This window comes from Macaca thibetana, chromosome 3 (genome assembly GCF_024542745.1).
Source record: "Macaca thibetana thibetana isolate TM-01 chromosome 3, ASM2454274v1, whole genome shotgun sequence".
NCBI classification, from domain to species: Eukaryota; Metazoa; Chordata; class Mammalia; order Primates; family Cercopithecidae; genus Macaca; species Macaca thibetana.
Genome location: NC_065580.1, coordinates 17,080,366 through 17,104,343, shown reverse-complemented (window position 1 = coordinate 17,104,343; position 23,978 = coordinate 17,080,366). Strand labels below are relative to the sequence as shown.

At 40.4% G+C, this 23,978-nt stretch overlaps 1 protein-coding gene across 1 annotated transcript; it reads right to left on the bottom strand.

Moving 5' to 3' along the window:
• Nucleotides 1–25: 25 nt before the first annotated feature.
• CLEC5A (C-type lectin domain containing 5A) lies at nt 26–23,220 on the bottom strand. The gene is made up of 7 exons (XM_050782287.1): nt 22,963–23,220; nt 22,370–22,468; nt 21,498–21,557; nt 20,057–20,125; nt 5,786–5,922; nt 1,777–1,883; nt 26–290 (listed from the first exon to the last, which is right to left on the bottom strand). Exons 2-7 carry the CDS (start codon nt 22,446–22,448, stop codon nt 176–178), a joined length of 567 nt encoding a protein of 188 aa, XP_050638244.1. The 5' UTR covers nt 22,449–22,468; nt 22,963–23,220; the 3' UTR covers nt 26–175.
• Between the last annotated feature and the right edge of the window lie 758 nt (nt 23,221–23,978).

The following is a 23,978-nucleotide window of genomic DNA, read 5'->3' as shown; positions in this document are numbered from 1 at the left end:
CTCCTGGAGATGGCTAGTATCCAGTCCCCCAGTGCAGAAGAAAGAAGCTCAGTTTCTCAAATGGGCAAGGACCGCTGCTGGTAGACAGATAGGTAAGTAAAAGGATCACTGGCCAGATGACCTGTGTGGATTCAAAAAGAGTTGCAAGTATGGTTCTTGTCACAGGGAACTGTGATCATTTGGCATTCTTCTCACAGATCCTGCGGTAGCGGATGTCACATGATGCAGCATCAAATGTCTTTGTTAGGCCAATGGTCGCGCAGTTGAAATTCTGATTCTGATTGGTAACACTAAATGAGAAAACAAAACAAAACAAACAAACAAAAAAACAAAGCATGGTAATGGCCCATCATTTTAGCCCAGGCTCTTCTGATTCCAGAGTGAGAGTCTTGCAGGAATTTTGCCTGGAGGGGCAGCAGACTACCGGGCCCACACAGGCCTCCATTTGGGAAGCCTCCTTTTTAGCTCAGATCCCTCTCCTAATCCAGCTCCACAAATGCAGCTGTAAACCGACCCTTTCCTGTCAGCTCTTCTGCGAGCTTGTACGGATTCACAGTCTTAGACTAACTCACTCACTGTGGCGTTCGGTTAGAAGCATCTCATGGACTGTCTCTTCTTCCAAAAGTACTGTTTAGGACGGTACATGTGTTCACAGCGGGAGGACAGGAAGGAAAAGGAGAGAGGTTGTGTATCCCTTTCCAGACCATAGTGGCTTCAGAAAAACTTGGTGGAGGTATGTGTTGGCTCTCCCACCTCTTTTTCTGTCATTCAGTCTGTTTCAGTCTGACTGAAAAGACTCTGGTTTCAGAGAAATGTCATGTGTTTTGGACTAGCTGTATGATATTTAACACATTTCTAAGTTTTTCTTGTCCTCAGTTCAACTGTCTGTGAAATGGGGAGTGATAAAAGCATCATGGGGAATATTTCAGGAAACAACATATGCAAAGTGTTTAGCATAGTGCTGGCATTAGCAGACACTGAATAAATATCAATTTCCTCCTCCCTGTAGGGAAGCCCAGTTACAGGCTGGGGGACTGACTTGACCTCTGTTTGAATCACTACTTTCGTACAAACACTGGGAAAATTATTGGTGTTCTCACCAATCCTAATCTCCATGGAACAATTCACAGGAGATAGCTCTTGGGGGTCAGAAGTTCATAGCTTTGAGGCATAGACACGTTGCTTATAATAACCTTTATTTAGATAAAGAAGGCACATCTGGGGAAACTTGTAGGTACTTTGTAATAAAATGTGATCTGTGGGTTAAAAGATGAAGCCCTTTTGATCAGTCAGAAATGCTAGGTGTTATAGAAATAGATCTCATCTCTATACCAACTGGGTTGCCTCCATAAAACTGACCGTGTCTCCTTGAGATAGCTAGCATCCAGTCTAGACTCATATCTAGTCTGTTTGAAGTCAAGAAACTAAGCTTTTTTGATCAGTCAGAAATGCTCAGTGCTATACAAACTAGCATCTAAAGAGAGCTACACGATACATCAAATGAGTGCTATGTATGTGGATTTGTTTGGATCCTGATTTGAATAAAATAATTTGCTATATGAATACTCTTCTCTCTCCTTATGAAAGTTTGATCTCTTTCATAAGAAAAAGTTTATTAAAATGTGTCTCAGGGAATGGATGGGTTGGAAGAAAGGAGAAGAGCAGAACAGAGTCAAGCGTCAGCGTTTGCGCTATTCCAGAGTGAACCCACCAATCTCAGGTTTGGTCTTTTGAAGCAAACCAAGATCCCCAGGAAACTGTGGGATGTTCACGTACTTGCCATTGAACACAGAGTTGTTGATCCAACGCCACCTTTTCTCTTCACGATTGTAAATTAAGCCAATAAAATACTTCTCTGTATCAGCTATGTCCTGAAGAAACTTCTAGAAATTAAAAAAAAAAATTTCAACAGTGACTCTTTTAATGACTCCTCTCTTGAGCCAATGTGCCCATGATTGTATCTGATCCTGGGAATAAGGAAGGCTGGTAGGGAACGCTGAGACCAGCTACAGCTGGGACTCATCACTAAGCCTAAAGAAGTCGTTGTCAGGCTTCACAGGGAATCTGGAAAGCCTGAAGTCTTGTTAAAACAGATTGCTGGGCTCCTGGTTAAGTAGGTCTAGTGAAGGGAACCAATAATTTACTTTTCTACAAAATGCCCAAGTGATACTGATGTTTCTGTCCAGGGACCACACTGTGATAATAAAGGGGAAGGGGTACTATGCAATCAAAAACAGGGTCATTTAAAAAAATATGTCATGCTTCTATCCATAAGATTGTTTTTGTTACCAGAAATTTTGAATGCTAAGTAAGGCTGAATCAAGTGTTAATACAATGTGTTTCTATTTATTGAGTACTTAGGAAAGGAAAACAGTGAGATTTAGAAGTATATTGCTTTTAGAAGTGTAATCCAAGAAGAAATAAGCAAGTGCTTGTTGAATATTTGCTAATTTGACACTAGTCCTAGACATCTTTGTTCTGTATTTATTTGATAAGTTACAAATCATTTCAGCCAGAAGTGTTTTCTATACCTCCCATAATCAGTGGGTATCCAAGTCTTATTCTTTCCATCCCCATGTCTGTTTCCTTAGTTTCTCCCTTTTCAATGTTCTCCTTTTCTGAAATATCTTATTTCATTACTTTTTAATTAATTACTGAATGTTCTCATTTACCAAACATCTTTTGAGTGTCTATTATGTGCCATGCGTTGTATTAGGATGAGGATATGGAAGCAAATATATTTCTCCTCAAAGTAATTATAATCAAGAGGGTTGGCAAACTACAGCCAGTGGGCCAAATCCAGACTTCATCCTGTTTTGGTAAATGTTTTATTGGAATGCACCCATGCCCACTGTTTACATATTATCTATGGCTGCTTTCAAGTTACAACAGCAGAGACCAATGCCCTGAAAAGCTTAAAATGTGTATTATCTGACCCTTTTTAAAAAAAGTGTTCTGACCCATAGTCTAAAACCAGAATCCTTAATGCTGAACTCTCACGCTGGAAGCCATGGATGGTTTCCCAGGAAAACTATGGAACCACTGGAATATTATGAAAAATATTTTGCTTATGTAATGTTTCTGGGAAGAGGTACATAGATTTTATCACCATTTAAAAAAAGTCAGTGGTCTTTGAACCACTGATTCCAGAGTGAGAGTCTGTTTGAAGAACCACAGGTTTAATGAGGGAAGACAACCAACTTAACTAGCATAATGAAGTATCTCAGGTGTTGTACTAGGGAATTATATACTAGATCTGGAAGACGCAGAAAGGAGGAAGCGATCATTCTACATAGATATGAAGTTTTTCTAGAATGATAGATGAGGTGATACCTGAGATGAATTTTAGGAGATAGCTAAGTTTGTCAGACAAACTGTCGGGGAGAGTATGGACTTCTGGAAGACAGCATGGATTATAGGCAGGTGGGGAAGCAGCCTGGAGCATTTGAGGAACTGCAAGATGCTCAGCGTAGTTAGTGCAGAGGTGGCAGGGAGGTGGTTTGAGAGACAAGGCTGGAGAGAAGGCAGAGGCGGCACTGTGCAAGGCCTGATACGATGTAAGGTACATGGATGTGCTTTGGTCAAGGAGTAGACTGAGGCAGACATCCGGGCCAAAGTGACTCAGTGAGTTTAAGGAGCAGGCATGCATATATATATACACTTGCTATATAACCTGTTTGTGTAAGCTGATGCTTAGCTCAGAGCCACTGTTGTTTGAAAAAGGTATAATTGACCTGCCGATGTTGTGCACGCAGCTTGGCTCGGCTCAGTGTGTCTTGACATGGTACAGGCGCTGGTGCCCAGAGAAAGAGAGAGCGAACCAAGGCTGTCCATCTTGCAGTTGGACAGAGGGGAGCCAGGACATAGCTCAGCATGCACTCATGTCCAGAGGGAGAAAGAGTTAAGCTGCTGACCCTGAACACAAGAGAGAGCTGGCTGCGCAGCTGTGCATGGGAGTGGCTGGATCAAGCAGCCAGACAGACAGTGTGAGAAAGCTGCTGATGAAAGAGTTGCTGAATAAAACTACATTTCACCTGCTTATGGCCCCCTGAGTGTTCTTTCAGCTATCTGCCACCCACTCTCTCCCCTAGGACCTCAGCATGGGCTGGAACCTGACCATGAGTGTGACATTTGGCGTGGTCATGAACCTAACATATGCCATGCTAGGAGAACTGGGGTTTAACCCATTTTAATTTGGAAAATGGCACAGTTTAGAGCCTTGGAGGTATTATGATGTCAGTTCTGAGGAGGATAGCTAGAAAGAGTGCAAAACAGGAGGCAAGGAGATGGATTAGAAGAATTCTGAAGAAATCCAGGTAAGAACTGAACTATTTGTTATGGGCATAGAGAGAAAAGGACTTGGTTAGCAAATAATTGAGGAGGAAAAGACAAGGTAAAGTCCCAGAAAACTCTTAGCCTTCAATCTTGGGTGACATGAATACTCACCAGTATTTGGAATGTAAAAGGAGTAGCGGTGGGGTCAAATATAATTGACTCAGTTCTGAACATAGTGAGTTTGTGGGACTCTTGAAACATCAAAGTGGAATTTGATATACCTGTTTGGAGGAGATGAGCTGGAGATACAGACTTGAGAGTCACCAGCAAACCATTGGCATGATGACCTTTGTCTTTTTCCTTTTTTTTTTTTTTTTTCCGAGGCAGAGCCTTGCTCTGTTGCCCAGGCTGGAGTGTAGTGGCACAATCATGGCTCACTGCAGCCTCTGCCTCCTGGGTTCAAGCAATTCCTCTGTCTCAGCCACTTAAGTAGCTGGGATTTCAGGTGTGCACCACCTCACCTGGCTAATTTTTAGTAGAGACATGGTTTCACCATGTTGGCCAGGCTGGCCATGATGACCTTTTTCATCACCAAGGATGCAAATTGGGATCCACAAAACTTAATGGGTGTAGCAGACTTGTCACACTTGCTTCTTCCCTTTGCCTTCCCTCCTTTCCTCTTTTCATTCCCCTGTCTTGCTCCTGTTTTTCCACCTTAGGACATTTTCCCTTGCTACCTGGGTACTTAGCCCTAGAGGGTTTGTAGCATCCAGATCCCTTAGTCATCTATTACCAAGATTCAGAAAGGAGATCATCTTACAAGTTCTTCTAAATCACAGGAGGACTTTTTAGAGGAGGAATAAAGGGATAGAAGTGAGAGAAACAAGAGTATAGTGTATGTAGCACAGATTAGAGTATGGATTTCGGAGTCAGAGAGATCTGAATTCAATTCTGTGTTTTGTTATTTGACCTTGGGCAAATTACTTTTCTGTCTCCTAGTTGCCAGTTATAAAATGTGGATAGTAATACATCTTCATGATTATTATCATGATCATCTACTGCAAATTCAGTTCTATGACCTGATTCTCAGTTTTTCACATTGCTAATTTTGTCAATTCACGTCTTCCTTATTTACTATGCAGACTGGGATGATGCATTGACATCACATCTATGAGGTATTCTTTTAGTTGTTAAACTACTTTTACATACATCATCTCATTTGGTCATTTGCTTCACTTTAAATATCTTGGCCCAGCCCCAGGATATCAGCTCATTAAAACCACAAGGTGTGAATTTCTGTGGTTAAATGAAACTGAAAAACATACTGCTTCACTGCTACTAAGAAGAGTCTCCTAACCCCCAGTCCAGAACAAATAGCTTCAGTTTTTCAGCCAGCCACCTGTCCATTCCTCACTCAATCCCATCCCCGCTTCCCGAAATTTCCACCCCATCCCACCCACTGAGGCTGTGTAGAGTGTGTGGCTTTACTGTACCATTCCAGTGTCCTCACCAGTTTCTCTGGCGTGTTGACAATTGCCAATGTGGATCCTTTTCTTTTGCAAAAGTCCCTGCTTTCATTCCAAGATGATTCAGAAGTAGGTAAGAGAAAACATCTTTCTTGATAAAATTCCCAGTCTTTGGGGCAGACTGAAGAGGTCCAAGAAAGGAGAGTATGAGTTTACTGGTTTGGGGTATAAATCCTGGAATTAAGTCATAAAACAGCGATACATATTTTTGTTTTAACGATTATATTGGTAAAAATTATTCCCCATCCAGGAAGAAATTCCACCCCGTCTAGTCTGGTTCCCTGACAATAATCTAAGGAGAATAAGGAGAAGAGCACAATGGTTGAATAGAAGTTTCCATTAGTCATCCCCCTACAGGAACACCAAGTCTGACAACTATCTACACATAAAAAAGCACATATACATACATGAGAACAAAAAATCAGATGAACACGCAGTTCCTGGGTAGCTGAAAGAGGCACTGCAGAGGGTAGGAAAGACAGTCTTGAATTGCTGACACCACCCCTGCCCTATCCCTGCTGCAGTGACAGCATGGCATGGTAAAGTCTGTGTGCATGGGAGAGGGAGTGTGCAGGGATCGTGAGACTTTACATTGGACTCAGTGCTGCCCTCTCACAGTGGAGGGCAAAATGGACCGAACTCAGCTGATGCCCACCCATGGAGGAAGCATTTAGATGAATGCTAGCCAGAGGGGAATAACCCACCCAGTGGTTGAAACTTGAGTTCTGGCAAGCCTTGCCCACTGTGAGCTGAATGGCTTTGGGGCCCTAAATAAACTTGAAAGGTTGTCTAGGCCACAAGGACTGCAACTCCTAGGCAAGTCCTTGTGCTGAGCTGGGCTTTGAGCCAGTGGAATTAAAGGGCACCTACTGAGATACCAGCCAGGGTGACCAAGGGAATGCTTGTGCCATTGCTGTCTCAACCCCAGGGAGCACAACTTGCAGCTCCAGAAGAGACCCTTGCTTTCTGCTTGAGAAGAGGAGAGGGAAGAGTAAAGAGTACTTTGTCTTGCATCTTGGATACAAGCCACAGTAGAATAGGGCACTAGTCAGAGTTGTGAGGTCCCCATTCCAAACTCTAGTTCCTGAAAGACATTTGTAGGCACACCTAGACATACCCTGGGACAAAAGTGAATCCTCTGTCTTGAAGATAAGTACACAGTTCTGAAAGGACCCCTCACCTGCTGATGAAAGAATTCTTGGCCCCTGAATAACAAGCAGCAATCCCCAGGTAGTATGTTATGGGCCTTGGGTGAGACTGAGATGTCTCGGGCTTCAAATGAAACCCAGCACATTCTTCTGCTTGAGAAAAGAAGAGAGAAAAGTAAAGGGGGCTTTGTCTTGCACCTTATGTAACAGCCTGGCCACAGAGAAGTAAAGGTCAGCTTTTGGGGTCCAAGATTCCAGGCCTTGACTCTTGAATAGCATTTCTGGACCTGCCCTGAACCAGATAGAAGCCCACAGACATAAAGGGTGGGTTCTAGGCCTGGCAGCATTTGTGACAAGCTGACCAAAGAGCCCTTGTACCTTAAACAAAAATCAGTGGTAGTCTGGCAGTGACCCTGTGGGCCTGTGATGGTAGTGGTCATAGGGTGAAGCTCCACTGCCTGCGGAAAGGGGAGGGAAGAGTGGAAAGAACTATGTCTCATGATTGGAGTTTTGGCTCAGCTACAGGGGGATAGAACACCAGGTAGATTTATAAGGTGTTTGACTCCAGTCCCTGGTTCTAAGACAGCATCTCTGGACGTATTTAAGGCCTGGTGGAACTCACTGCCCTGAAGGGAAGGTCACAGGCTTGGCTAGCTTCACCATATGCTGATTATAGAGCCGTAAGATCTTGACAAAACATAAACAGTAGCCAGGTAGTGGTTGTAGTGGGCCTTGAGTGAGACTCAGTGCTGTGCTGGCTTCAGGTCTGACCCAATGCAGTCCCAGTGCTGGTGGTCACAGGGATGCTTGTGTCACCCCACTCCCAGCTCTGGGCAGCTCAGCACAGAGAAAGAGATTCTGTTTGGGAAAAAGTAAGGAAAAAGAACAAGAGTCTCTGTCTGGTAATCCAGATAAATCTTTCAGATCTTATCCAAGACCAACCAGGTGGGTACCTGTACTAGTCTATAAGACCCACAGAGTTACTGGGCTTGGGATGTCCCCCATGCAGATAGAGCTTAGGTCACAACACCCAAGTCCTTTTGAATACCTGGAAAGCCTTCCCAAAAAGGATGGATGTAAACAAACCCAGGTCATGAAAGCTACAATAAATACCTCTCTTCTATGCCCAGACACTGATGAACATCGACAAGTATCAAGACCATTCAGGAAAACATGACCTCACCAATTGAGGTAAATAAGACACCAGGGACCAATCCTGGAGAAACAGAAATATGTGACCTGTTAGACAGAGAATCCAAAATAGCTGTGTTGAGGAAACTCAAATAAATTCAAGATAACACAGAGAAGAAATTCAGAATTCTATCAGATAAACTAAGAGATTGAAATAATTAAAAAGGATCAAGCAGAAATTCTGGAGTTAAAAAATGAAATTCACATACTGAGGAATACATCAGAATATTGTAATAACAGAACCAGAGGGGTCACAGAAGTCAAAGGAGACAAAAGAAAAAAGAATAAGAAACAATGAAACACATTCGTAAGGTCTAAAAAATTGCCTCAAAAGGGCAAATGTAAGAGTTACTGGCCTTAAAGAGGAAGTAGAGAAATAGATAGGGGTAGAAAGTTTATGCGAAGGGATAATAACAGAGAACTTCCCGGAGGGGCGGAGCAAGATGGCCGAATAGGAACAGCTCCAGTCTCCAACTCCCAGCGCCAGCGACACAGAAGACCGGTGATTTCTGCATTTTCAACTGAGGTACTGGGTTCATCTCACCGGGGAGTGCTGGACGATCGGTGCTGGTCAGCTGCTGCAGCCCGACCAGCGAGAGCTGAAGCAGGGCGAGGCATCGCCTCACCTGGGAAGCGCAAGGGGGAAGGGAATCCCTTTTCCTAGCCAGGGGAACTGAGACACACAACACCTGGAAAATCGGGTAACTCCCACCCCAATACTGCACTTTAAGCAAACAGGCACACCAGGAGATCATATCCCACACCTGGCCGGGAGGGTCCCACACCCACGGAGCCTCCCTCATTGCTAGCACAGCAGTCTGCAATCTACCGGCAAGGCAGCAGCGAGGCTGAGGGAGGGGCGCCCGCCATTGCTGAGGCTTAAGTAGGTAAACAAAGCTGCTGGGAAGCTCGAACTGGGTGGAGCTCACAGCAGCTCAAGGAAACCTGCCTGTCTCTGTAGACTCCACCTCTGGGGACAGGGCAATAACAAACACAGCCGAAACCTCTGCAGACGCAAACGACTCTGTCTGACAGCTTTGAAGAGAGCAGTGGATCTTCCAACACGGAGGTTGAGATCTGAGAAGGGACAGACTCCCTGCTCAAGTGGGTCCCTGACCCCTGAGTAGCCTAACTGGGAGACATCCCCCACTAGGGGCAGTCTGACACCCCACACCTCACAGGGTGGAGTACACCCCTGAGAGGAAGCTTCCAAAGCAAGAATCAGACAGGTACACTCGCTGTTCAGAAATATTCTATCTTCTGCAGCCTCTGCTGCTGATACCCAGGCAAACAGGGTCTGGAGTGGACCTCAAGCAATCTCCAACAGACCTACAGCTGAGGGTCCTGACTGTTAGAAGGAAAACTATCAAACAGGAAGGACACCTACACCAAAACCCCATCAGTACATCACCATCATCAAAGACCAGAGGCAGATAAAACCACAAAGATGGGGAAAAAGCAGGGCAGAAAAGCTGGAAATTCAAAAAATAAGAGCGCATCTCCCCCGGCAAAGGAGCGCAGCTCATCGCCAGCAACGGATCAAAGCTGGACGGAGAATGACTTTGACGAGATGAGAAAAGAAGGCTTCAGTCCATCAAATTTCTCAGAGCTAAAGGAGGAATTACGTACCCAGCGCAAAGAAACTAAAAATCTTGAAAAAAAAGTGGAAGAATTGATGGCTAGAGTAATTAATGCAGAGAAGGTCCTAAACGAAATGAAAGAGATGAAAACCATGACACGAGAAATACGTGACAAATGCACAAGCTTCAGTAACCGACTCGATCAACTGGAAGAAAGAGTATCTGCGATTGAGGATCAAATGAATGAAATGAAGCGAGAAGAGAAACCAAAAGAAAAAAGAAGAAAAAGAAATGAACAAAGCCTGCAAGAAGTATGGGATTATGTAAAAAGACCAAATCTACGTCTGATTGGGGTGCCTGAAAGTGAGGGGGAAGATGGAACCAAGTTGGAAAACACTCTTCAGGATATCATCCAGGAGAACTTCCCCAACCTAGTAGGGCAGGCCAACATTCAAATCCAGGAAATACAGAGAACACCACAAAGATACTCCTCGAGAAGAGCAACTCCACGACACATAATTGCCAGATTCACCAAAGTTGAAATGAAGGAAAAAATCTTAAGGGCAGCCAGAGAGAAAGGTCGGGTTACCCACAAAGGGAAGCCCATCAGACTAATAGCAGATCTCTCGGCAGAAACTCTCCAAGCCAGAAGAGAGTGGGGGCCAATATTCAACATTCTTAAAGAAAAGAATTTTAAACCCAGAATTTCATATCCAGCCAAACTAAGTTTCATCAGTGAAGGAGAAATAAAATCCTTTACAGACAAGCAAATGCTTAGAGATTTTGTCACCACTAGGCCTGCCTTACAAGAGACCCTGAAGGAAGCACTCAACATGGAAAGGAACAACCAGTACCAGCCATTGCAAAAACATGCCAAAATGTAAAGACCATCGAGGCTAGGAAGAAACTGCATCAACTAATGAGCAAAATAACCAGTTAATATCATAATGGCAGGATCAAGTTCACACATAACAATCTTAACCTTAAATGTAAATGGACTAAATGCTCCAATTAAAAGACACAGACTGGCAAACTGGATAAAGAGTCAAGACCCATCAGTCTGCTGTATTCAGGAGACCCATCTCACACGCAGAGACATACATAGGCTCAAAATAAAGAGATGGAGGAAGATTTACCAAGCAAATGGAGAACAAAAAAAAGCGGGGGTTGCAATACTAGTCTCTGATAAAACAGACTTTAAACCATCAAAGATCAAAAGAGACAAAGAAGGCCATTACATAATGGTAAAGGGATCAATTCAACAGAAAGAGCTAACTATCCTAAATATATATGCACCCAATACAGGAGCACCCAGATTCATCAAGCAAGTCCTTAGAGACTTACAAAGAGACTTAGACTCCCATACAATAATAATGGGAGACTTCAACACTCCACTGTCAACATTAGACAGATCAACGAGACAGAAAGTTAACAAGGATATTCAGGAATTGAACTCATCTCTGCAGCAAGCAGACCTAATAGACATCTATAGAACTCTCCACCCCAAATCAACAGAATATACATTCTTCTCAGCACCACATTGTACTTACTCCAAAATCGACCACGTAATTGGAAGTAAAGCACTCCTCAGCAAATGTACAAGAACAGAAATTATAACAAACTGTCTCTCAGACCACAGTGCAATCAAACTAGAACTCAGGACTAAGAAACTCAATCAAAACCGCTCAACTACATGGAAACTGAACAACCTGCTCCTGAATGACTACTGGGTACATAACGAAATGAAGGCAGAAATAAAGATGTTCTTTGAAACCAATGAGAACAAAGATACAACATACCAGAATCTCTGGGACATATTTAAAGCAGTGTGTAGAGGGAAATTTATAGCACTAAATGCCCAAAAGAGAAAGCAGGAAAGATCTAAAATTGACACTCTAACATCGCAATTAAAAGAACTAGAGAAGCAAGAGCAAACACATTCGAAAGCTAGCAGAAGGCTAGAAATAACTAAGATCAGAGCAGAACTGAAGGAGATAGAGACACAAAAAACTCTCCAAAAAATCAATGAATCCAGGAGTTGGTTTTTTGAAAAGATCAACAAAATTGACAGACCACTAGCAAGACTAATAAAGAAGAAAAGAGAGAAGAATCAAATCGACGCAATTAAAAATGATAAAGGGGATATCACCACCGACCCCACAGAAATACAAACTACCATCAGAGAATACTATAAACACCTCTACGCAAATAAACTGGAAAATCTAGAAGAAATGGATAATTTCCTGGACACTTACACTCTTCCAAGACTAAACCAGGAAGAAGTTGAATCCCTGAGTAGACCAATAGCAGGCTCTGAAATTGAGGCAATAATTAATAGCCTACCAACCAAAAAAAGTCCAGGACCAGATGGATTCACAGCTGAATTCTACCAGAGGTACAAGGAGGAGTTGGTACCATTCCTTCTGAAACTATTCCAATCAATAGAAAAAGAGGGAATCCTCCCTAACTCATTTTATGAGGCCAACATCATCCTGATACCAAAGCCTGGCAGAGACACAACAAAAAAAGAGAATTTTAGACCAATATCCCTGATGAACATCGATGCAAAAATCCTCAATAAAATACTGGCAAACCGGATTCAGCAACACATCAAAAAGCTTATCCACCATGATCAAGTGGGCTTCATTCCTGGGATGCAAGGCTGGTTCAACATTCGCAAATCAATAAACATAATCCAGCATATAAACAGAACCAAAGACAAGAACCACATGATTATCTCAATAGATGCAGAAAAGGCTTTTGACAAAATTCAAGGGCCCTTCATGCTAAAAACGCTCAATAAATTTGGTATTGATGGAACGTACCTCAAAATAATAACAGCTATTTATGACAAACCCACAGCCAATATGATACTGAATGGGCAAAAACTGGAAAAATTCCCTTTGAAAACTGGCACAAGACAGGGATGCCCTCTCTTACCACTCCTATTCAACATAGTGTTGGAAGTTCTGGCTAGGGCAATCAGGCAAGAGAAAGAAATCAAGGGTATTCAGTTAGGAAAAGAAGAAGTCAAACTGTCCCTGTTTGCAGATGACATGATTGTATATTTAGAAAACCCCATTGTCTCAGCCCAAAATCTCCTTAAGCTGATAAGCAACTTCAGCAAAGTCTCAGGATACAAAATTAATGTGCAAAAATCACAAGCATTCTTATACACCAGTAACAGACAAACAGAGAGCCAAATCAGGAATGAACTTCCATTCACAATTGCTTCAAAGAGAATAAAATACCTAGGAATCCAACTTACAAGGGATGTAAAGGACCTCTTCAAGGAGAACTACAAACCACTGCTCAGTGAAATCAAAGAGGACACAAACAAATGGAAGAACATACCATGCTCATGGATAGGAAGAATCAATATCGTGAAAATGGCCATACTGCCCAAGGTAATTTATAGATTCAATGCCATCCCCATCAAGCTACCAATGAGTTTCTTCACAGAATTGGAAAAAACTGCTTTAAAGTTCATATGGAACCAAAAAAGAGCCCGCATCTCCAAGACAATCCTAAGTCAAAAGAACAAAGCTGGAGGCATCACGCTACCTGACTTCAAACTATACTACAAGGCTACAGTAACCAAAACAGCATGGTACTGGTACCAAAACAGAGATATAGACCAATGGAACAGAACAGAGTCCTCAAAAATAATACCACACATCTACAGCCATCTGATCTTTGACAAACCTGAGAGAAACAAGAAATGGGGAAAGGATTCCCTATTTCATAAATGGTGCTGGGAAAACTGGCTAGCCATAAGTAGAAAGCTGAAACTGGATCCTTTCCTTACTCCTTATACGAAAATTAATTCAAGATGGATTAGAGACTTAAATGTTAGACCTAATACCATAAAAATCCTAGAGGAAAACCTAGGTAGTACCATTCAGGACATAGGCATGGGCAAAGACTTCATGTCTAAAACACCAAAAGCAACGGCAGCAAAAGCCAAAATTGACAAATGGGATCTCATTAAATTAAAGAGCTTCTGCACAGCAAAAGAAACTACCATCAGAGTGAACAGGCAACCTACAGAATGGGAGAAAATTTTTGCAATCTACTCATCTGACAAAGGGCTAATATCCAGAACCTACAAAGAACTCAAACAAATTTACAAGAAAAAAACAAACAGCCCCATCAAAAAGTGGGCAAAGGATATGAACAGACATTTCTCAAAAGAAGACATTCATACAGCCAACAGACACATGAAAAAATGCTCATCATCACTGGCCATCAGAGAAATGCAAATCAAAACCACAATGAGATACCATCTCACACCAGTTAGAATGGCGATCATTAAAAAGTCAGGAAACAACAGGTGCTGGAGAGGATGTGGAGAAATAGGAACACTTTTACACTGTTGGTGGGATTGTAAACTAGTTCAACCATTATGGAAAACAGTATGGCGATTCCTCAAGGATCTAGAACTAGATGTACCATATGACCCAGCCATCCCATTACTGGGTATATACCCAAAGGATTATAAATTATGCTGCTATAAAGACACATGCACACGTATGTTTATTGCAGCACTATTCACAATAGCAAAGACTTGGAATCAACCCAAATGTCCATCAATGACAGACTGGATTAAGAAAATGTGGCACATATACACCATGGAATACTATGCAGCCATCAAAAAGGATGAGTTTGCGTCCTTTGTAGGGACATGGATGCAGCTGGAAACCATCATTCTTAGCAAACTATCACAAGAACAGAAAACCAAACACCGCATGTTCTCACTCATAGGTGGGAACTGAACAATGAGATCACTTGGACTCAGGAAGGGGAACATCACACACAGGGGCCTATCATGGGGAGGGGGGAGGGGGGAGGGATTGCATTGGGAGTTATACCTGATGTAAATGATGAGTTGATGGCTGCAGCACAGCAACATGGCACAAGTATACATATGTAACAAACCTGCACGTTATGCACATGTACCCTACAACTTAAAGTATAATAAATAAATAAATAAATAAATAAATAAATAAATAAATAAAAAAGAACTTCCCAAACCTAGAGAAGGATATCAATATCCAAGTACAAGAAGGTTATAGAACACCAAGTAGATTTAACCCAAAGAAGCCTACCTTAAGGCACTTAATAATCAAACTCCCAAAGGTCAAGGATAATGAAAGGATCCTAAAACCAGCAAGAGAAAAGAAACAAATAATGTACAATGGAGCTCCAATATGTCTGGTAGCAGACCCACATTGTTACTGGGCTTGGGATGTCCCCCAAGTGGAAATCTTACAGGCCAGGAGATTTAATATGCATGGCATATTTAAGTTGCTTAAGGAAAAAACCCTTTACCCTAGAATAGCATATCTGATGAAAATATCCTTCAAACATGAAGGAGAAATAAAGACTTTCCCAGACAAATAAAAGCTGAGGGATTTAATTAACTGCACACCAGTCCCATAAGAAATGCTAAAAATAGCTCTTCAATCTGAAAGTAAAGGACATTAATGAGCAATAAGAAATCATCTGAATATATGAAATTCACTGATTATAGTAGGTACATGGAAAAACACAATAATCATAACAGTGTAACTGTGGTATGTAAAGTACTCTTAAGTAGAAAGACTAAAAGATGAACCAATAAAAATGATAACTGCAACAACTTTTCAAGACATAGACAGTAAAAACAAAGTTATAAATGGAAACAACAAAAAGTTAAAAAGTGAGAGACAAAGTTAAAATGTAGAGTATTAGTTTTCTTTTTTTGCTTACTTGTTTGTTTATGCAGAGTTAAGTTGTTATCACCTTACAATAATGGGTTATAAGATAGTATTTGCAAGCCTCATAGTAACCTTGAATAAAAAAAATACAGTAGATATATGAAAAATAAAAAGCAGGAAATTAAATCATACCACCAGAGAAAATCACCTTCACTAAAAGGAAGACAGGAAGGAAAGAAAGAAGGAGAAGAAGACCAAAAAACAACCAGAAAACAAATAACAAAATGGCAGAAGTAAGTGCTTACTTATTAATAATAATATTGAATGTAAATGGATTAAACTTTCCAATCAAAGTATGTAGAGTGGCTGAATGGATGAAAAAACAAGACCTAATGATCTGTTTTTCCACAAGAAACACACTCCACTCCACCTATAAAGATACATACAGACTGAAAATGAAGGGATAAAAAGAGACATTTCATCCCAATGGAAACCAAAAAGGAGCAACAGTAGCTATACTTATATCAGACAAAATAGATCTTGAGACAAAAACTGTAAGAAGAGACAAAGAAGGTCACTATATAATGAAAAAGGGGTCAATTCAGCAAGAGGATATAACAATTGTAAATACATATGCACCCAATACTGGCACACCCAGATATGTAAGGCAAATATTATTAGAGCTAAAGAAATAGATAGCCTCCAATACAATAACAGCTGGAGAGTTTAACACTCTGTGTTCAGCATTGGACTGATCTTTCAGATGGAAAATCAATAAAGTAACATTGGACTTAATCTATACTGTAGACCAAATGAACATAATAGATATTTATAGAACATTCTATACATCAGCTACAGAATACACATTCTTTTCTTCAGCCCATGGATCATTCTCAAGGATAGACCATATGTTAGGTAACAAAACAAGCCTTAAAACATTCATAAAATTGAAATGATATTAAGCGTCTTCTCTGACCACAATGGAATTAAATAGAAGTCAATAACAAGAGGAAGTTTGGAAACTGTACAAATACATGGAAATTAAACAATATGCTCCTGAATGACCAATAAGTCAATAAAGAAATTAAGAAGGGAATTGAAAAATTTCTTGAAACAAATGATAATGAAAACACAGCATACGGAAACCTATAGGATATTAAGATGGAAATTTATACCTATAAGTGCCTACATCAAAAAAAAAAAAAAAAAAAAAAAAAAAAAAAAAGAAAAACTTCAAACAAAACATCTGATGACAAATTTAAAGAACTAAAAAAGCAAGCACAAATTAAACGCAAAATTGGTAGAACAACAAAAAAAAAGATCATAGCAGAAATGAAATGAAGAAAACAATACAAAACATCAATGCAAAGAAATTTGGCTTTTTGAAAAGATAAATAAAATCAATAATCCTTTAGCCAGACCAAAAAAAAAATAAATAAAGAGAGATGACCCAAATTAATAAAATCAGAGATGAAAAAGGAGACATTAGAGACATTACAATGGATGGCACAGAAATTCAAAAGATCATTAGTGACTACTGTGAGCAACTATATGCCAATAAATTGTAAAGTCTAGAAGAAATGGGCAAATTCCTAGACACGTACAACCTATCAAGATTAAACCACAAAGAAATCCAAAACCTGAACAGATCAATAACAAGTGATGAGATGAAAGCCATGATGAAAACTCTCCCAGTAAAGAAAAGCCCAGGATCCAATGGCTTCACTGCTGAATTATGCCAAGTATTTAAAGAAGAGATAATACCAATCCTACTCAAACTGTTCTGAAAAATAGAGAAAGAGGGAATACTTCCAAATTTATTCTATGAAGCCTACATTACCCTGATACCAAAAACAGACTAAGACACATCAAAAAATGAAACTACAGGCCCATATACCAATCAATATTGATGCAAAACACCTCAACAAAATACTAGCAAGCTGAATTCAACAACATATTAAAAAGATCATTCATCATGACCAAGTGAGATTTATCCCAGGAATGCAAGGATGGTTCAAGATATGCAAATTAATCAGTGTAATACATTATACCAACAGAATGAAGGACAAAAACCATACGACCATTTCAATTGATGCTGAGAAATTATTTGATAAAAGTCAACATCCCTTCATGAGAAAAACTCTCAAAAAGCAGGGTATTGAAGGAACATCCCTCAACAAAATAAAAGCCATATATGACAGACCTACAGCCAGCATATATTGAATGGGGAAAAAATGAAAGCCTTTCCTGTAAGATCTGGAACATGGCAAGGCTGCACACCCTTTCATCATTCTTTTTCTACATAGTACTGGAAGGCTTAGCTAAAGCAGTCAGACAAGAGAAAGAGATAAAGGACATCCAAATTGGAAAGGATGAAGACAAATTATCCTTGTTTGCAGATGATATGACCTTATATTTGTAAAAACCTAAAGATTCCACCAAAAAACTATTAGAACTGGTAAACAAATTCAGTAAATCTCCAGGATACAAAATCAACAGACAAAAATTAGTAGCATTTCTACATGCCAACAGTGAACACTCTGAAAAGAAATTAAGAGACTAACCCCATTTATAATAGCTACAAATAAAATAAAATACCTAGGAATTAATTTAACCAAAGAAGTGAAAGTTCTATACAATGAAAACTATAAAACATGGACGAAAGAAATTGACAAGGACACCAAAAAAAAAAAAAAGGAAAAATATTCCATGTTTGTGGATTGGAAGAATCAATATTGTTAAAATGTCCATTCTACTCAAAGCAATCTACAGATTTATTGCAATCTTTGTCAATAATCCAATGACATTATTCACATAAATAGAAAAAATTATCCTAAAATGTACATGGAACCACAGAAGGCCCAGACTATCCAAAGCTATCCTAAGCAAAAAAATAACCAAACTGGAGGAATCACATTACCTGATTTCAAATTACACTGCAGAGCTTCAGTTACCAAAATGCTATGGTACTGGCATAACAACAGACATATACACCAGAACAGAAGAGAGAACTCATAAATAATTCTATACATCCACAGTAAACTCATTGTTGACAATGGTACCAAGAACATGCATTGAGGAAGGGACAGTGTCTTCAATAAATGGTGCTGGGAAAACTGGATATTCATACACAGAAGAATAAAATGAGACCCTTATCTCTTGACATATACAAAAACTAAATCAAAATGGATTGAAGATTGAAATCTAAAATCTCAAGCTATGAAAATACAAGAAAACCTTCTGGAAACTCTGTAGGACATTGAAGTGAGCAAAGATTTCTTGAGTAATATCCCACAAGCACAGGCAACCAAAGGAAATATAGATAAATGAGATCATATTAAGTTAAAAAAGCTTCTGCCCAGCAAAGGAAACAATCAACGAAGTGAAGAGACAACCCACAGAATGGAAGAAAATGTTTGAAAACTACCCATTTGACAAGGGATTAATAAGCAGAATATGTAAGGAGCCCAAACAACTGTATAGGAAAAAAAAATCTAATAATCTAGTTAAAAAATGGGCAAAAGATTTGAATAGACATTTCTCTAAAGAAATAGTACAAATGTTAAATAGAAATATAAAAAGGTGCTCAACACCGTTCCTCATTATAGAATTTCAAATCAAAACTACCATGAGATATCATCTCAACCCAGTTAAAATGGCTTTTATCCAAAAGGCTGGCAATACCAATACTGGAAAGGATTTGGAGAAAAGGGAGCCCTCATACACTGTTGGTGGGAATGTAAACTAGTCCAACTATGGAGAAGAGTTTGGAATTCCTCAAAAAACTGTAAATAGAGCTACCATATGGCCCAGCAATTCCACTCCTAAGTATAGGCCCAAAAGAAAGGAAATCAGTATATTGAAGAGACATCTGCACTCCCGTTTTTATCGCAACACTATTCACAATAGCCAACCTATGTGTCCATCAACAGATGGATGGATAAAGAAATGTGGTATTTATACACAATGGAGTATTATTTGTCCATAAAAAAATCAGATCCTGTTATTTGCAACAACATGAATGGAACTGGAGGTCATTATGTTACATGAAATAAGCCAGGCAGAGAAAGACAAACTTCACATGTTTTCACTTATTTGCAGGAGCTGAAACTTGAAACAATTGAACTCATGGAGACAGAGCATGGAAGGATGGTTACCAGAGGCTGGAAAGGGTAGTTGTGGGGGGAGGTATGGGGGAGAAGTGGGGCTTGTTAATGGGTACTAAAAAATAGAAAGACTAAATAAGACGTAGTATTTGCTGGCACAACAGGGTGACTATAGTCAAACATAGTTTAATTGCAGATTTAAACATAACTAAGAGTATAATTGGATTGTTTGTAATACAAAAGATAAATGCTTGAGGTGATGGATACTCCATTTACCCTGATATAATTGTTACATATTGCATGCCTTTATCAATATATATCATGTAACCTATAAATATATATACCTACCATGTACTCAGAAAAATTTTTAAAAAGCCTAAATAATGTATGTAAAGAGAATGAACTGGAAGGTCTTTATGGTCCCTTTGAGCAAAAAAATTCCATAAGAATAATGACAACGGGAGAAGTCTCTAAGAATTCAGTGCATGAGAACCTAGGGGATGGAGAGTAGGTTGGAACCTTGCACTTTACCTGTTTCATAGCTCCTTGTGGGAATGAAGCCATTAGGACTTGGGGAACTGCTCCCAAAAATCTGTGAGACTTAAGTGAAAAGAAAACCTGAAGGTTATGGTATGACAAATACAACACAGAAACAGAAACATCAGAGTATGGGCTGTGTGACTATCTGAATCATGGAGATGACCAGAAGCTCTTGGCTACTCTGAGCTAGAACGTTTCAGACAATTTCTTTCTTTGAGCCTTCCATCTAACTACTGCCATTATTTGTCATGCTCGACACCCAAATCCTATTTCATGTCTCCTTTTTTTTTGATGTAGCGGTAGGCATCAAATCCTGAGAAAAAGAACAGAAGAAAGGAAAAGTAATGGAGGAATTTAGTATCAGAGAGAAACTCTCACACTCCTATCTTATATAAACCTTTGACAGTGTTTTCTCCAAAGGACTGTTTGGAGTACTTCTCCCCCAGGCTCCACACAGCATCTTTGCTGTTCTTTCTATTTCTGATGTCCCAGATTCAATAGGAAAATTCATAACCCTGGGCAGCTCTGGGACCCTTTTCTCATTAGCACTGTATTAGCTCTAAGGATTGAGGCTAATTGGAACAAAATTTCAGGACCAAGGGGATATTAGCAGACAAGGAAGCAAGTGAACTTTAGGGAGATTTTCTATAAGCAGGGAAGGGTCCATTCATTTCTAGAAATCCATATAGGGGCCTCATTTTCCTGGGAACAGTGACTGTCTGAGCAGGCAGCTGTAGTGACTTCAGAGGCTGGTCAAACATCTCATCGGGGTGCCAGTTATTTGTCCATTGTGGTGGAAGACCACTTTACTCTGACATCAAATTAGTTACTTACATTTATCTTAATGAAACAAATTGACATTCACTTTTTGTTTAGTTTATAGACTCTAAGATGTAATAGCCTGGTTTTCATCAGAAACTACTTTGAGATTATAACTTAAGGACTCTATAAGTATTTTATGGGTATTTTTTCCATACAGCTCACTGTATTGGGTTGCCTCTGTTGATACTAAGATAAATGAGAAGTGGTCTTTCTCCTAACGATGTCAGTCGTAATAGGTGTCTTAACAGGAAGTGAGAGGATGTTGTTGGGAAAGGCTTCAGGAGGAAGCTGGTTTAACAGGGACGGGAGAACCATGCCCCACTCATCTCTCTAGCTCCCATAGCTCCTGGCTATTAAACACTTTCACATTCTATTACAATGATTAGATATAAATCATCCCCATATCCAGGAGGAAACTTGAGGATCAGAAATTTCCCTCAGTCTGCTCTTGGTTTTCTCATATGTAAAAGAAGGGGAATTAATTGGAAGATCTTTATGGACCATTGTACAAAAGAATTTCTTGGGAAAGGAGCCTGTGTGGAAGGTCTCTAGAAATTCAGCATAGAAATAGCAGAAGGAGGGGGAGAAGATTTACCACCATGCAGATTACCTGTTCCATAGCTCCTGGTGGTGGTGAAACCATCGTTATTTTTGTTAAGAATCTGTGGAACTGAAAAGAAAATCAGCTGTTGGCTCAGCCCCAAATGTGACTGCATGATGAATATGGCAAACACGTATCAGCACAGGGGCTACTAGGGTACTGTGACTATTAGTGGGAAATACTGAACTCTGACTCAGTGAAGATGCGTAAATGTGGTTTTGTGACTACATTCACTTATTCCTATTTCTTTCCTGCTGTCTGACATGACAGGAATTGCACCTTCAGATTGCATCATGGGGAAGACACCTCTTAGCTAACTACTGCCTCCTACTCACATTTCCTTCCTCATTTATTTTCCCTACTGGCTTCTGGGGCTGGAGAAGATTCTAGTTTCTGATTGCAGTAAAATCCTTTCCTAGGAGGCTTCTTTTACTAGGCATTTGGATGAATTGATTTATATGTACACAGAGAGAAATTTCTTTCTCAGTTAAATCCTGTTACATTATAATTCAGCTCTCACCACGGCCTTATCATTGGGTTGAACTGGAGCTGTAATTTTAGATTTTGGCAACAATAACAAGCACTGCCAAGTACTTCAGCTGAGATCACCCAACTAATACTCCATTAGCAAAAGCTTTGCATGGGGTTCTAACCATCAGAGACTGTTAAGTTCTATATCTCCAAGGTAGACCAAGGAGCCTGGCCCACTGTGTGTGCTGGGGAGTGAGAAAGGCATTGCCAATTGACCTCAGATTGGGCCAGTTAGTCTCAGATGGAAAGACTTGGGTATGAAACCTGTATACCCAACCTTGCTTTCTAAGAGAAGAGTCAATGAGCCAAACAACGTGGAGGTTAGGGCAAGAGGTTGCTCAAATACTCACAATAAAGTAGAAAGAAAGTCATTCCGACAACTTTAAGCACCACCACAATAAGCCCAGAGATGATCAAGTGCCAGTTCATGGTGAAGGAGCTGCAGGGGCCTGTGAAGATTAGAGCACGGCAGCATCAGAATTCGGGAACAAGGCTCCTTTTCACCAGGACATATTCCTGCCTCTCACTCAGAGTACCCAAAGCAAGGCAGACTTGGAAGACAGGCATGACATTGATAGGTACCAGGAGGTGATCCAGCATGGGCCCAGAACACAGAAAGAAACAAGTATTGATTGGAGCCTTGGAACTTGGCATGCTGCCTCTCCTTCACTCATTCCCTACTCTGGGCCTCAGCCTTGCCCTATTTGTGGCCTCCTAAATTCTGTCTAATAATTAAACCCTCTCCTGTATTTTGAGAAACCTTATCCTTGCAATGACCCTTGTTCCCAAGGACCTTAGTTTGTAGCCTTCACCATACTGACTTCAGTTGTCAGAAGCCTCAATCTTCCAAATACCAGGGGTAGGAGACATACAGGACAGGCATCCCTGAAGGTCTTGGCATTGCTCAACAGTCCATGCAGCCAGGACAGACAGACAGACTCACCTCTTTCTCCCTGGAAGTCTAGGCTGGATTGCAGATGGGGGTCTTCCTGGTGGCCCAATGCTTGGTGTGGCAGGCAGGGTCCCCGTCTCCTGAGAATATGCTCCTTCTGCCCAAGCAACGTTCTTCCTTCTTCACAGTCTCTGCCTTGGTGGCATCCCCACGAAATACTTCTTCCTGTTCGGTGTTCTTGGCAAAGGGAGCAGGCGGGGCAAAGAAGGGAAGAGAGTCTGTAGTCCTAGTGGTGGCAAGAACAGAGTTCCTGCCAGGGGAGTTCTAATACAGAGGAACATTTTAAGGACAATTTGGAGAACGAAATACGTCAACACAGACTCACCCTTCCTCTGTGTCTAAATCTCCTTGAAATACAGGGGGGAGAGAAATGTAGTAAAGTTTTAACAAACGTTGAATCTGGATAAAAGGTAGCTGGAAGTTATTTGTACTTTCCTTACAACATTTCTGCAAGTCTGAAATCATGTCAAGTTAAAAATGTTAAGAAAAGAAATCTAGTTGAAGACACTAATCTTAATGAGTAGGTCCTTGCTGTTCCATTTGCTCCATTTGCTGGAGCTCTGCTCAGTCCCCTTTATCGTGGACTCCTCTCTGGCACCACCTGCTCACCTTCCAGAAGTGTTTCTTGAGCATGGCACTCTGCTGGATACAGCAGTGGGCTGGGGTGAACAATACTCAAGTCCTATTATCAAGGAGTTTTAAATTGCATATTAAATTTGAAAATTTGCTTTTATTTTCCCTGCTATGAAAGCTACATGTACTCATGACAAAAAAAAAAAAAAAAAAAAAAAAAAGTGGCTGGAAAATATTAAAAAGGAAAATTGAGAAAACAAAAAACATTTATAACCTTGTACATTTAGTTATAGTCATTGCTAGCACCTCAGGGTGTATCCTTTCAAAATGAGTAGGCAGCTAGAAAGAGAGATGGATAGATAGATAGATAGATAGATAGATAGATAGATAGATAGATAGATAGATGGATGGATGGACAGATAGATAGAAAATCA